The sequence below is a fragment of the Taudactylus pleione genome, unplaced genomic scaffold (assembly GCF_031769625.1).
Source record: "Taudactylus pleione unplaced genomic scaffold, aTauple2 ptg001750l, whole genome shotgun sequence".
NCBI lineage: Eukaryota > Metazoa > Chordata > Amphibia > Anura > Myobatrachidae > Taudactylus > Taudactylus pleione.
In genome coordinates, this window is record NW_028286147.1 from 1,067,968 (window position 1) to 1,082,838 (window position 14,871).

Genomic DNA, 14,871 nt, shown 5'->3' on the forward strand with positions numbered 1-14,871 from the left:
CCCGTCGCTATCTGGGTCTCGCGCATGCGCACGACGTAGCTCCCTCCGTCGTGCGCATGCGCAGTGGGGCAATATCGACCCGTTTGCGAGCGTCCTTTGCTCGCGAACGGGTCTGAATGACCCCCAGAGTTCATTATAGTTATAACGCACTGAGATGGACTGTGAGTGGATCATTTTTAAATCCATATTTGTATGTATATCATCTGTTTTTCAGCAGTCGCAGTACAAACCATTTCTGCCTCCATTGATGGAGTACAACGCTGGGAAATCTAGTCTGGATTCTGAACGTCCCTATATTTTGCGTAACAGAAATTGAAGATGAAGTTCTGCCCTGGGTGTGGAGTGCAGAAAGGCGGCCAGGGGGCACATACTACACACATGCCAGGGACCTTCTCATGCTGCTGTCCGTACTGCTGTTCTGACGATATCTTCAGAAATGTAGCACCGGAAACCACATTTCTGAAGAGAATGCCGGAAATATACCAGGAAAAGCTCTGGCACCAGGCTAGGGGGAAGGCTGACCATGGGTTGCACACGGCTGCGGCCATTGCTGAGCAGTAAAAGCTGAGTGACGGTATAGAGCATCTAGTACAAGGCATATGCAGGGACATCTTTAAGCACCGGTCTGACACCACGTACGTACTGTGGTTTGTGGCTCACCTGTATACTCCTGATAAAGGAAACCGCCACACGTTCCTCAAACTCATTGACTGGTGTGTACAGGTTCAGAATCTTCACAATCTATTAAATGAAGACAACATGCAGTGAGAACCAGTGCCGGACTGAAAGACGCAGGACCCCATTAACAGATCTAGTTACAGCCGCCCATTGATCAGTCAAACACGTTTTATGCAGCATATACGTTTTATTCTGTATTCATGCAATAATCTACAACATGGACATTTTTAATCAATGTGTTTTATATGCCCTGGTGTAACCATCACCACAAAAATAAACTCAACACTGAACGTCTGATGGGTATAACGTCTTATCAATTGTCGTTTATACAGATCGTCACCTGCTGCGTGATAAATTGTTATGTACACTTGATTGCATCACAATGTGATGGTTAATAATGAATAATAATTGTATTTATTTATATAGCAATTTTCTCCAAAATAACTCAGGATGCATAAACGTCTCAATGCAATGATCCAATATACAGATAACTTGAACCAATGATGCGATCTGGCGTCACGCGCTGTATATTCCGCATTTCAGTGATCTCCGCATGTTCGTACACTGAACTGCACATTATATTTCTATTACCCCCTACCCTATAGATCTACAGCTGATTTAACAACTTTTTACTTAAGGCTGCCCACTCGCCCCTCATTAACATATATATATTGTTGGGATCATGAAGGCTCCGAAAGGTGGGCACCCCGTAACTGCGCACAGCCTCTCATTGAAGGGGGAAGTAGGGAGAGGGGGATATTTATAGTGACAGGGAGGAGGGGGAGGGATGGGCTAGGAAGAAATATCTCTGCAGGGTTTACTTAATGTTGGGATAACAGATTTCAGTGTTAAGGCCCAGGCGGTGCTGTTGGCTAATGACGGCGTTATCCAGCCTTAGTAACTCACCTGCTGCGTGGTAAGAGCCGTGCACAGGGAGCAGATGGCCTCCGCGTCCTCCTGGCTTTTCTTCTTCATCTGCAGGAGTTGGGTGGCCTGGATCAGGGGCTCCATTGTCTGGGCCGCGTTGCTATTGTGCAGTTTTTTCCCCCTCAGCCACTCCTCTAGCTGGCTGATGTTATACCTGCGCAAGGCACAAATAGGACAGTGTACAGTCACAGGGGACATCAATAGCGCATTACTACCCCCCCCCCCCCTCCGCGACCTCGGCCCCTCACTTGCTGTAGAACAGACAAGAATATATCCCACACACTGATTAAAATAACAGCCAACCCCTGAGTTATGCCCCCCCCCCAGATTTAAGAATTCTCCAAGCTACCAATATGTGCCCATACATTGCAGATCTTTTCCATCCAAAGGTCAAATCTGTGAATCATGAAAGTGCCCATTTTACTAGTAAAATACTAGTAACGGTCTGCAAATCGGCTGATTCCATACACTGGCAATCTACAGCCCTGATTGGTTGGTGAAATCCAACATGTTGGACAACCTGATTGAGTGGTTCTGATCACTTTTTGGTTGGAATCATCCATCGGTGAACCTCATGCATTGCCGACTTTTTTTTACACAATCATCTGCAAAACGCTGAATTGCCCCAAATGATTGCGGATGTATGGGCCCCTTTTGGTGTCATTTCTGTCAGTGTATCATATCTTTTCTGTCATTTATTGCTATAGCCATTGGCTGCAGTAAGTTTGTAGAGGGAACAACTGCATCGCAAATAGGGCCCTAAGATGAACCCTCTCTTTAAGACAGATGTTCCGATTAGTGCTGTGTGGAGTCTGATCTGCCTTAACTGTTCCTGATGAATCAGACTATAAAACTTTTAAAGCACCCATGACCTCAGGGTAACCCATCACTACAGACAGTAATAGTGGGACAGTGGTGCAGTCTATATCTTGACAGCGAAGAAGTTTTCCTTTTTACTTACATCTATAAAACATAATTTTAAAGGATTAATATTTTCCAAAAGACAAACGGGGGGATCAGTTAGAAGTGAGGTTTCGTAGCAGTAGCCATGTGAGTTATGTTTCTGTGAGCAAATCTTAGCCCATCCAGACATGATCCCTACTGTTGTCCTTGTAATTTATTTATTCTGGGTGCACAAGCGGAATAGTAACATGTAAGGGCACCATGCATTTAAATAAATCTCTCCCCTTAAATGTGTAGAAGAAATCAATACAATGATTTTCACAGAATGAATAAGAATTAATGGTTAAATAAATAGAAGAGATAAAATAATAAGAATTGTCTTGGATACTGCCTAAAGGTCCTAGCAAGACCTAGAAACCTAATATTTAACAATAACCAAATGATCTGTTGTACTTCAACTAATGATATAGTTATAGACCGTCCTACTCATTAGCAAATGTAGGCAATTGGAGATTGTAGCACTGACAATCGTCATTACCTATATTGATGGGAGTACAGCTATGTGATAATAACATGCACCATATATACTAGGTGACCTGTATTGTTATAGGCAGAAGTGCATCGTACATACAGCAGATAGTATTCAATTAATATAAAGTTAGCAATCTGAAACCTGAATGAGAGGGACGCCAAGAAACTGGTTGGTTCGGGAACTGAAAGAGGTGAGGCTACGCACCTTCTGCTTGTTGAAGCTACGCACCGAGGGGGGGTGTTACAGTGTTATGTTGGGGACGTGGTATTGCTACCTGGGAGGCCTGGGTGTACTGTACTTTGTATTCGCCACTTTAGCTCCACCCTAGGCTATGGTACTTTAAATCAGCCAGTGTATTTAAGATACATAGAAATATGGAAGAATAAGCAGAGTTGAGTGTGAGAACAGCCAGGATATCACGTTCCCTTGGTTGGCACTTTACGACTGGTCTGGATTTTAGAGGACCCACATTTTACGTGGTACAAGAAGCATGCGTTAGGAAATTGGAGTAATACAGTGTAATGTGTGCTAAGAATGTAGACTTGCCAGGTTTGAGCAGAGGTACATGTATTTATGTCATCATTACCTGAGCTGCATCCCAGTGCTCCAGGAGCAGATGTCTTTCCGCAGCAGGAGGTTGTTGAGTGCCACAGCGTTGATCATGTAGAAAAGCTGTTTGAAGACTTGTTGGATTATCTCTGGGTCCAGGCCGTGGTCACACATGGTGGTGTTAAAGGTGTTCAGCTGGCGTTTGACAGCTTCCAGGCTGTAGGAGTTGTCACCACCGTCCACCATGCTTGAAGACCTCTTACGATAACCGGTTGGCTTCACTCCTGACAGGCCCTGGATGCTCTCGCTTTCCAGCATAGCCGAAACTACAAAAAAGTTTGAAGAGGTTTCAGTTGATTTGAGCCATGTGAGTGCAGACTCTTTCCAGCCAGCCAGTCAAGACACACAGACAGCATTCAATCCAACCTAGTAGGTAGCCTACTTAATAACTTATGCTAATGCGAATAACCAATCATGTATGCAGAATATCCGCGTGTCTGCGTGCAGAAGTCCGGCCCACCCACTGTTTTTCTGTCCATAGCCATTATTAGTATCAGGACTCACACCCCAGTTGCCACCCAGAAATGACCATTTTATGGAAAGAGAAATCCGTCAATGGACACATCATTCTGTTCCCACTTTCAATCTCATCAGATATCTGAGGGAAATGTCCAAATTCCCACTTGCATCCAACTCAGGTACAGTATCTCCAGCACAGCTGTCAAAAGTAGTGTCATAAGAACAACTATAGTGTCAGTTGTACCATCACTACTTCTCAGACCTGGGGGATATTTATCAAAGACTGGAGAGAAATAAAATTGTGACAGATAAAGTCCCACCCAATCAAGCACAGCCTGTAAAATGCAAGTTAGAAGCTGATTGGTTAGTACTTTATCTCTCACAATTTTATCTCTCTCCAAGCTTTGATAAATACGCCCCTTAATCATCATGAGGTCATACCCTAAAGCACCTATCTGTATCTCATTGTGGTTACTGAAGTCTGACTGAGGAGCTGTGATTGGTGACAGGTGCTTTGTAACTGGCAAATCGTGCTACAGAGCAGTATATAGCAAGATTTCTGAACAGTCTGTTACTGTTCTTGTTCTAACTGAGCTCCTGATTGAGCCAGTTTGTTTTCTACCATCCTGCCACCCATTCTACAGACTGTGGGTTGTTTATGCATTCTCTGTCTGCTGTAGCCCCAACCTGGATTGTTTATTGACAACTCTCTCCTGTCGCCAGCCCTGAACCTTGCTGCTGTACAGTTTTGCTTGCTAGCTGCCTGCCCTGACCATTCATTTGTTTCACTTTGTTATTAGCCTCCTGTATCTGATCACTGCTCTGTTTCTGAAACTCTGTTGTGCTGTTATTCTATTCCGTTGTGCAGAAAATAGCATATTCCGTTTTACCTGTATGTGGAGTTGTGGTTTTGCTAACCTGTCTCATACATATATATTTATATTTGTGTTGACTGCAACATCTTGTTGTAAACTAGTTCCGCCCACAGTCTTGGGGGCAAGATAGTATCAGATCTATGGGAAAAAAGGGCTGCTATACGTGAATACTAGAGCATTGTTCTATAAGTTTACACAAACACTGGATGCAATCATCACAAAAGCTGGAGGTAATGGTACCAAAATGCAGGGAATCTGGTTTCTTTGACCATACAGTTCCTTGTGCAATAAACTCAGGACCTAAAACCCACCAGTCATGGGTAGTCACGCCACATGACTCAGCTCAGTGGAGTGTCTCGAGACACGGCTCTTTTGGAATGCAGACTGCACACTGCAGTGCACGAGTGCAGAGACTGCTAGCAGTGCCAGGACTTGGGGAGGGACTGACCCGGACCTTTGGGAGTGGGTCAGCTCTCGAGCCTCAGTCTGCCACAGCAGCCCTGAGCAGCATCATTCACTGCTCCTCCCAGAGGAGTGTCACCCAGAGTGCCGCCGCCCAATCACAGTGTGGCTGTGCACAGTGAGTGTACGTTCCTGGGGGAGACTGACTGTGACTGGTAGAGAGAGACTAGAGGCGGCTGTCTCGACACACCAAACTTTGAGGGACTCTAATCATTCCAACACCTAAATGATTTGAGTCATTGTGTCGAGACATTCACTCACTAGCCATCTTTAAAACCCACTTTAAGAAACTAATCTAAAGATGAATCTAGTTGCCCCAAATTCAAAGGGTCATTCCATGGTAACTCACGTTACAAAGTGACATAGCAAGTATATGCGTATGTGAAATTAATTTGAATTACTTAGAAAATAATAAGACAGGTCATGCTATAAAAAACTGCATGCATGAATTACTAATTGTGTGTTATGTCAGTTTGTAACGTGAGTTACCATGGAATGACACCAAAGATCCTTTAAAGAACTAAATCTCTGCTTTGAACTTTATGTATCTCTAAATTAGGGATGTGCAGGCTCGGATAGGTTCGAGTTTGCGCGCTGAGTTCGGATTTTTCCCTCCAAAAAAACGGAACTCAGAAAGAGGCAAAACGTCATCTTGCATGGACGAACATCATCAAGTCCAGGAATGATGATGTTCGTCCATGCAAGATGACGTTTTGCCTCTTTCTGAGTTCCGTTTTTTTGGAGGGAAAAATCCGAACTCAGCGTGCAAACTCGAACCTATCCGAGCCTGCACATCCCTACTCTAAATGCAGGTAATATTGCAAAATAACTAGAAAATATATAACCGAATTAAATGATAATGTCATCATAATAGATTCCAATAAATCTGAAAGTTGTTATCCAGCATAGGGGCACTTGTCAGTCTGTCCCAGATGAGACCGCCCCAAACACCGTTACTCTCTTACCGATCATTGGCTGCAGATGTCCCTCCATGATCTTGATGAGCTGCTGGTAGATCTGGATGGACAAGTCACTGAGGACTTGCCGATACTCGGTGAGGTCAAAGTTACGGAGACAATGCTCGTTCTGTTTGGGGGAGTTACTGGTCAAAAACCCCTGAAAATAAAGATGATAAATAGTTTACTTTCATCAACCTTGACGCCTGCAAAACGACAATAAGGGCTCGCTCAGACCTCAGCATATAAGGGCAATCTGACCCCACTGCTTAATGATGAAAGCCATAAAGCCCAGCTAAATGTTTCACACTGAAGAAATGTGTATGTAGAAGACGCTGGTAGTAGAACTTGTTCTTTCCGCCTACGTTTTTTTCTTAACCAAAAATGTGTACCACCTCTTCATCGGTATGGATGTGTTGTCATGATGTAATCACGCTATTGCTGCCAAAGAAGAAACAGCAGAAATATAGCATGCAGGAATCCCGGCTTATTGCGTATTAGCTGGTGGAAGTACAGTACGTGATAGACTGCGGTGCAATGGTATTGGAATCAATGCTTAGAGGGCGCAGAACAGGTGACCAGCAGTACAAGAAAAATAATTTTTTGGTTAATGCAACCTCCGCCCCACAGACCGCAGCTTAGTCCACTCTAAGGAGCACCACTCCTCCAAAATCGCATATAATAGACAATTAGAGTGATCCAAAGAAGCGCGATCCCCAGGGATCGCCCTGAGGAAGGACCTATGGTCAGAAACGCGTTGGTGTTTGGTGCTTATGTAAAGTATTATTATACTCCATTTTATGCTACCTCTCTCCATTGTTTTGGAAGAGGGAATTGTGTTTTAAATGTTTTTACTTTTTGTTTTTGGAGCTGTTTTCTCCATTTTTTACTATTAAATCCAATTGTCTGTGTTTGCTGATGGAGAACTCCTTTTTTTTCAATCTGGCATATATGGGAGCTATTGGTCACATATACAAAGAAACCTTTATGGGAACGCTTACACCTGATCCCAGGTGAGTGCTCTTTTTGAGGGGTTCAAGTTGGGAACGTTATTCTAACTGGGAAAAAGATACCTTTATGTGAAAGCATTATATTTTGTTGAGGTGAGTCTCAAAAGGCAGACTCCAGAACATTTAAAGTGTACCCGTATTTAGAAGTATGACCTACTGCACATCTTCTCTTCTATTTTAAGTGGAATTTTTATCAAGGCGGACATCCTTTAAGCATTTCCCTGGGGATCTCGCTTCTTTGGATCACTCTATTTGTCTATTATAGGTGACCAGCAGTGTCAGACTGGGGCCAAACAGCACCACATGGAGCGCGCACTTCAAGCCCAAGTCAAAGCAGGGTAGCTAGAAACCAATCTGTCCACGAAACGTGACATGCTATGAACATATTACATGACGGTGTTGTAAGTGTTACGGGTACAGGTCTAGCTGTAAGTACGAAGGGTGATGTGTGAACCAGCTCTGGGCAGGAAGTGTATATAAGCACTTACCTCATCCCCGCTGTACTGCTTCAAACAGTGCAAGAGACGGCTGGAGTTTGACAGCCAGAACGATGTGATTTGGAAGTCATCATTTTTTTTCTATCAAAAAGAGAAACAGTGTAAAGTAAAAATATGTATAATATATCAGGGACACTACATGGGGTACTGTACCAATGAAGTCCTATATAGCTAAGTCAGCCATTGCTTTGGAGACCAACAATCTACTGACTGTCGGATGACAGTTTCTGTAATTCCATTACACAGACCAACACATTTATAACATTTAGTCAATACAGAGTGAATAGACTCGTGGACTCTGGCCCTGATTCAGAGCCGGACGCTCTGACAGAGCACTCACTCTGAATCAGGGCCGTCCTTCTTGTATTTCAGAGCGGCCTCCTGGCCGCTCGCTATAGCTGTGGGTGGTCACCCACAGCTATGCGACCAGACCATCGCGACCATCAGGCTTGAGATAGGGTCTCGTTGCCGCAAGCCCCAGAGTGCTTTCGGCTCTAACAGAACCGAAAGCACTCCCACTGACATCACTTGTGATGTCAGTGGGGCCGGCCCCAGACGGTAGGCGTTCCCATGGGAACGCCTCCGTCTGGGCAGCCACGCCCCCGCCCCGCCCCCCAAAGGGGGCGTGCTGTCACTCAACATCGACAGCACGCCCCCTTTGGTACGAGACCCGAAGCGACGGATTGCCCGTCGCTATCCGGGTCTCGCGCATGCTCACGACGGAGCTGGCTCCGTCGTGCGCATGCGCACTGGGCCACCATCGACCCGCTTGCGAGCGCATAGCGCTCGCGAGCGGGTCTGAATCAGGCCATCTATTCTCTCTCAATGCAGTCGGAATGGAAAGAGAATACACAACACATTTTTAAAGTGTACCCATGAGATTCCTAAAGTGTTTTTTTCTGTGTTGATATTTATATTGGCCCCCATGTCTCATAATAATAAGAGATATGGTAAGAACTTACCTTTGTTATCTCTATTTCTACGAGGTCCATAGGGTTCCACAGGATACTTTGGGGTATAGGTGATGACATCAGTCACAGGCACCACAGAGTTAACGTTTTCCAGCCTCCCAGGATGCACTGGGGTCCCCCTCCTATACCCCGCCCCCGAGCCAAGGCAAATCAGTTACGTAACAAGCCCCAGGTCGGAGGAGGAAAGGAAAGAGAAAGAAGAAAGATCTGGAACACACAAGAAACACAAGGAGACGTAAAAACCGGTGACCAGATAAAAGCCCATCTGCAGTACAGGTGCGACAGGGCGGGAGTCCTGTGGAACCCTATGGACCTCGTAGAAATAGAGATTAACAAAGGTAAGTCCTTACCATATCTCTTATTTTCTACTGCAGGTTCCATAGGGTATCCACAGGATACCTTGGGGATGTCCCAAAGCAGTATCCTTTAAGGGTGGGAACGCTCCTGTGCTGTAAGGAGAATCCGCCGCCCGAAGGAAGCATCCTGAGAGGCGTAGGTATCAAAAGCATAATACCATATGAACGTATGGACAGATGACCACGTGGCTGCCTTGCAAAGCTGAACCGCTGAGGCGCCACGTCGAGCTGCCCATGAAGGACCCACAGACCGAGTGGAATGAGCCCTGACCGAAGATGGAATGGGAAGACCTTCATGAGCATAAGCTTCAGAAATAGCCAGGCGAATCCCTCCTGCCAATGTTTGTTTAGTGGCAGGCCAACCCTTCATCCGGAAACCATAAAGGACAAACAACGAGTCCGACTTCCGAAAAGAAGCGGTGCGGTCAACATTGATTTTTAAGGCCCACACCACATCCAAGGTGGCCTCACCAACCGAAAGGTCCGGTGAATTAAAGGCTGGTACAATAATTTCCTCGTTGATATGGAAACTAGATACCACCTTTGGGAGGAAACCAGGGCGAGTACGAAGCACCGCCCTGTCCCTATGAAAAATGAGAAAGGGAGGTCGACATGAAAGAGCCCCTAATTCTGAGACCCTTCTGGCTGAAGCAATGGCCAGAAGGAATACAGTCTTAGCCGTAAGCCATTTCAAATCCACTGAGCCCAGTGGTTCAAAACACGGTCCTTGGAAAGCCCTCAGGACCACAGCCAGATCCCAAGGAGCCACAGGTGGAACAAAGGGAGGCTGTATACGGAGAACACCCTGCATAAAGGTGCGGACATCATGAAGTGTAGCAATCCTACGCTGAAACCACACCGAAAGAGCAGAAACCTGCACTTTCAGAGAAGAAAGGCGAAGACCGTGATCCAAGCCCGCCTGTAGGAAAGCCAACACTCGGGATATCCTCGGGAACACCTGAGGATCATAGCCTCTAGGGTGGCACCACTCAAAAAAAGTATGCCATACTCGATGACAAATTCTAGCCGATGTAGGCTTCCGAGCTCTTAGCATGATCTTAACTACAGAGCTGGAAAAACCCCTGGATGACAAGAGGGCTGTCTCAACAGCCACGCCGTCAAAGACTGAGGTCCGGGTAAAGACAAGGACCCTGTGTCAACAGGTCCGGACGTAGAGGCAACCGTAGAGGAGCATCTACGGATAGACTTCGAAGGTCTGAGAACCAGTGACGTCTGGGCCACTCTGGAGCTATCAACAAGAGCTTGCCGCCCTCCTGTTTGAATTTTTGAATCACCCGAGGAAGAAGGGAGAACGGAGGGAAGAGATACGCAAATTGGAAGGTCAACTGGACCGACAGGTTGTCTACTAGAAACGCCTCCGTGTCTCTTGTTCTTGACCCGTACACAGGCATTTTGTTGTTTTTGTCGGGAGGCCATGAGGTCTATTTCCGGAAGGCCCCACTTGTCCACCAGGAGTTGAAATACCTCCTGGTGAAGAGACCATTCTCCCGGATGTACGTCGTGCCGGCTGAGAAAGTCCACTTCCCAGTTGAGGACTCCCGGGATGAACACCGCTGAGATGGCAGGGAGATTGCCCTCTGCCCAAACTAGAAAGCGGGACACCTCCGCCAGCACTGCCGACTTCTGGTTCCTCCTTGGCGGTTTATGTAAGCCACCGTGGTGGCGTTGTCCGATTAGACCTGCACGGGTTTTCCTTGTAGGACCAGTCTTGCGTGAGGGAGAGCATTGAACACCGCGCGAAGCTCCAAGATGTTTATTGGAAGTTTCGCTCCTGCCGGAGTCCACCTGCCCTGGAACAAGTGTGGACCCATGACCGCTCCCCAGCCTTTGAGGCTGGCGTCCGTTGCCAAAAGGACCCAGTTCTCCATCCAAAAGGGACATCCTTTGTCCAGGTGAGTTGTTTGCAACCACCAGGCCAGAGACAGACGGACCTCCGGAGAAAGCACCATGGTCTGCGTCTTTATCCGGTGAGGCAACCCGGCCCATTTGGACAGGATCAATTGTTGCAGAGGTCTGGAGTGAAACTGGGCATATTCCACCATGTCAGAGTGACACCATGGAGCCCAGTAACCTCATCGCCAAGTGAATAGACACTCGGCGGCACTGAAGACAACTCCGTACCTTCGTCTGCAATGCAGAGATCTTTACCTCCATCACAAAGATCCTCTGCTGTTGCGAGTCCAACAAGGCCCCCAGATGGAGAATCCTCTGTGATGCAACCTGGGTGGATTTCTTCCAGTTTATTAACCAGCCGTGATTCTGCAATACTGAGATGGTCAGCTGCAGATGAAGCTGGAGGATCTCTGGAGACCTTGCTAACAACAGGTGGTCGTTCAGAGAAGGTAATAAGCGGACTCCCTGCATCCTCAGGTGAGCCGCCATGACTGCCATGACCTTGGTGAAAACCCGAGGCGCTGTTGCTAGACCAAAAGGCAGAGCCTGGAATTGATAAACCTGAGGAATTGTTGATGCGTTAAGACAATGGGAACATGCAGGTAAGCATCCTGGATGTCCAACGACACCATGAAATCCCCAGGCTCCATCGCCAGTATGATGGAACGCAGGGTCTCCATCCTGAACCGAGGCACCCTCAAAGACTTGTTAAAGGATTTGAGGTTGAGAATAGGACGGTAAGATCCATTGAGTTTCTGCACCAGAAAGAGATTGGAATAGAAACCCATGCCCCTCTGGGATAACGGAGCAGGCACTATAACTCCAGCCTGGAACATAGAGTGCAATACTTTCTGCAATTCCAGGGCCTTGTTCTGATCTGATAGAAGGCCTGTTGTGAAAAACTTGCTGGGGGGTCTGCACCGGAAGGATAGGGCATAGCCCTGAGAGACCACCTCGTATACCCAAGTGTCCTTGGTAGTCAGGTACCAACACTGGGCGAACCGAAGCAGGCGGCCTCCCACTTTCGGATCCCCCAAAGGGAGGCTCGGGCCGTCAGGCCGACGGCTTGTCGTCAGACTTGGTGGCCGGGCGCCTTGTACTCCAAGCTTGTGTTTCTTGGGTTTGGTAGACTTTTTGGACCCAGCCTGTCTTGGAAAAGACTGTGCTTTGGACCTACCCTGGGGCCTGTAGGGCCGAAAGGACGAAGTACCCGACCTTGACTGGAGCCGATGGGAGACACGCAGACTTGGCTATGGCCAAAGTTGCCACAATCTTGTCCAGATCAGGGCCAAACAGGACCTGACCATTAAACGGCAAACATTCCAAGCCCTTCTTGGAATTGGCGTCCGCCTTCCAAGAACGCAACCATAGGGTGCGACGAGCGGCCACAGCTGCAGTTGAGATTCTGGCGGTGAGGAGACCGATATCCAAAGCTGCTTCATTAACGTAAGTAGCCGAATCTCTGAGATTACCGACTAACTCTGCCTGCTCTGCAGATGAGTCAGAGTCCAGAGACGCCTCCAAACTATCAGCCCAGCGCTCCATGGCTCTGGCCACCCAACACACAGCCATAGCCGGTTTGGATGCCCCTCCAGCAAGGGAATAAATGGACTTAAGGCATATTTCGACCTTGCGATCCGTATCATCTTTTAAGGAGGACATGGGCAATGTAGCACTTCGTACTAGGCGTGTCACATGAGAATCCACCTGCGGAGGAGATTCCCACTTAGAGAAATAATTATCCGCAAATGGGTATGTAAAAGCCAAACGTTTTTGAGGCTGGTACAGTTTACCCGGATTTTTCCACGCCTCCTCTAAATGATCCACCAACTGACCAGAAAGAGGAAAAACTGTGGCATCACCCTTAACATCTTTAAAGAAGGCGTATTTAGATTTAGCCACGGGGGGATCGCCATCCTCAATAACCAAAGCCGTACGGACAGCACGTATTAGGCCAGGTATATAGACCTTAGACTTAGAATCCGTTTCTTTAGTACGGATGGGCTCCTGGTCAGAAAGGTCAAATATCTCACCGTCATCAGACGACACATCATCCTCATCATATTGATCAGGCTGAGACGGTAATGGACGCTTATGCGGCCGCAAAGATGACTCCCCCTTTAAAACGTCCGACAGGTGTTGCACCGAAGTGGACAAGGAATTAACCCACGCAGGCTCTTGTGAGACCTGGGGGGTGACAGCGGGAGACTCTGGAGTACCACTAACTGTCTGGGGAACCCCTGCATAGGAGACGACACCATAGACTGCTGTGAAAACCCCATTTGGGGAAACGCAGGAGGCGTCGCTAGCTGACCCACAAGAGTTGTAAGCGCCTTAGCAAAACAAGCCCAAGGCGGCTCTTGCAACGGCGCAGTGACCGAAATTGGGCGTGAAAGTAAATAACACGCCCTACATAACCCATCAGAGTTACCGTCACCCTCTGCTAATGATACGTTACATGTAGTACACTTAAGCTGGAGAGGGAAGTCACGTTCACTCTCAGACATGATGAGTGTAATGGAGCTGTATGTGACAGGTAAATACTTGTACAGTGAGGCAATAAGCACCCTGCAACACCGCACCACAAGGGCTTTAGCAGAGGAAGTCAGGGATAGTAAAATGGCTGACAGAGAAAGTGAAAGTACAGACAGCAGCGCTAGCAAGTAGTCACATACAATGCAGAAGTAACACCCCTGCACTAACAGCGCTGACTCAACTACACAGACACAAGTCTGGTAGGAAAACAGCGCTACATACACTGACCTTTTTTACGGAGGAGAGGTATGCAGGGGGACCCGGACCACACAGCCACCGGTATCTGTTTCCAGCAGCAATTGCCAGTTCTTTGAAGATGGCCGCCGAGGAGCAGAGAGGAGGCGGGCCCGGGGGAGGAGCGCTGCACACACAGGCACAGACCGCTGTGGAGAGGCCGTGTGCAGCGGGGGAGGTGCCGGCTGTGAACAGGGAAGGCGCGCTCCCCCCGCTTGCAATGAATCCCTGGGACACCGGACGAGTTTGCCACACAGCCGCAGCCCCCTGCCCCAGGGGCATAGTGGAAGCGCAGGTAAAAACCTGGCTCCACGCTGCAGCCAGTCCCCAGGGAGCCCCCTGCCTGGGGACTTCGGACTGTGTGGCCGGCGGGGTCCCGCAGTGGGTCCTGACCCTTGGATCCGGCCACAGTCCAGGTATCCGGGGTCACCGCTAGCTGTGACCCCAGATACCTACCAGCATCCCCGGAGCGCTACCGGCGTTCTGGTACCGGCGGGGTGTAGGAGAGACAGCATGGACGTCAGTACTGACAGTCCATGCCGTACACTCAGATGTGCAGCCACACCTGCATTTAGAAAACTTCAGAGGCCATAAAAGCCCCCCTCTGTAGAAGGTGCTCCGACTCCGAGCCAGGCACCAACGAAACTGATTTGCCTTGGCTCGGGGGCGGGATATAGGAGGGGGACCCCAGTGCATCCTGGGAGGCTGGAAAACATTAACTCTGTGGTGCCTGTGACTGACGTCATCACCTATACCCCAAGGTATCCTGTGGATACCCTATGGAACCTGCAGTAGAAAGGTTCTCTTTAAATGCTTTATAATGGTTGCCTATCCTGTGTTGAGTGGTCACGCCAGTTAAAATAACTTTGTGTCTAAACTAAGGAATTAGTGAAGACATTGGGGCTCAGGTAGAGTTGGACAAGCGCACCACTCATTCATACGCATCCTTAGCC

At 47.8% G+C, this 14,871-nt stretch overlaps 1 protein-coding gene across 2 annotated transcripts in view; it reads right to left on the minus strand.

The window, feature by feature from the left end:
• MYO5B (myosin VB) overlaps positions 1-14,871 on the minus strand; it is a 132,147-nt gene that overhangs the window by 3,144 nt on the left and 114,132 nt on the right. For both annotated transcript variants that reach the window (XM_088464695.1, XM_088464693.1), the window contains 5 exons: positions 7,900-7,989; positions 6,411-6,561; positions 3,627-3,915; positions 1,585-1,759; positions 661-741 (listed from right to left, as the gene is read on the minus strand). In XM_088464695.1, coding sequence (XP_088320821.1) covers positions 661-741; positions 1,585-1,759; positions 3,627-3,915; positions 6,411-6,561; positions 7,900-7,989 — 786 coding nt within the window. The remainder of the gene's footprint in view (positions 1-660; positions 742-1,584; positions 1,760-3,626; positions 3,916-6,410; positions 6,562-7,899; positions 7,990-14,871) is intronic.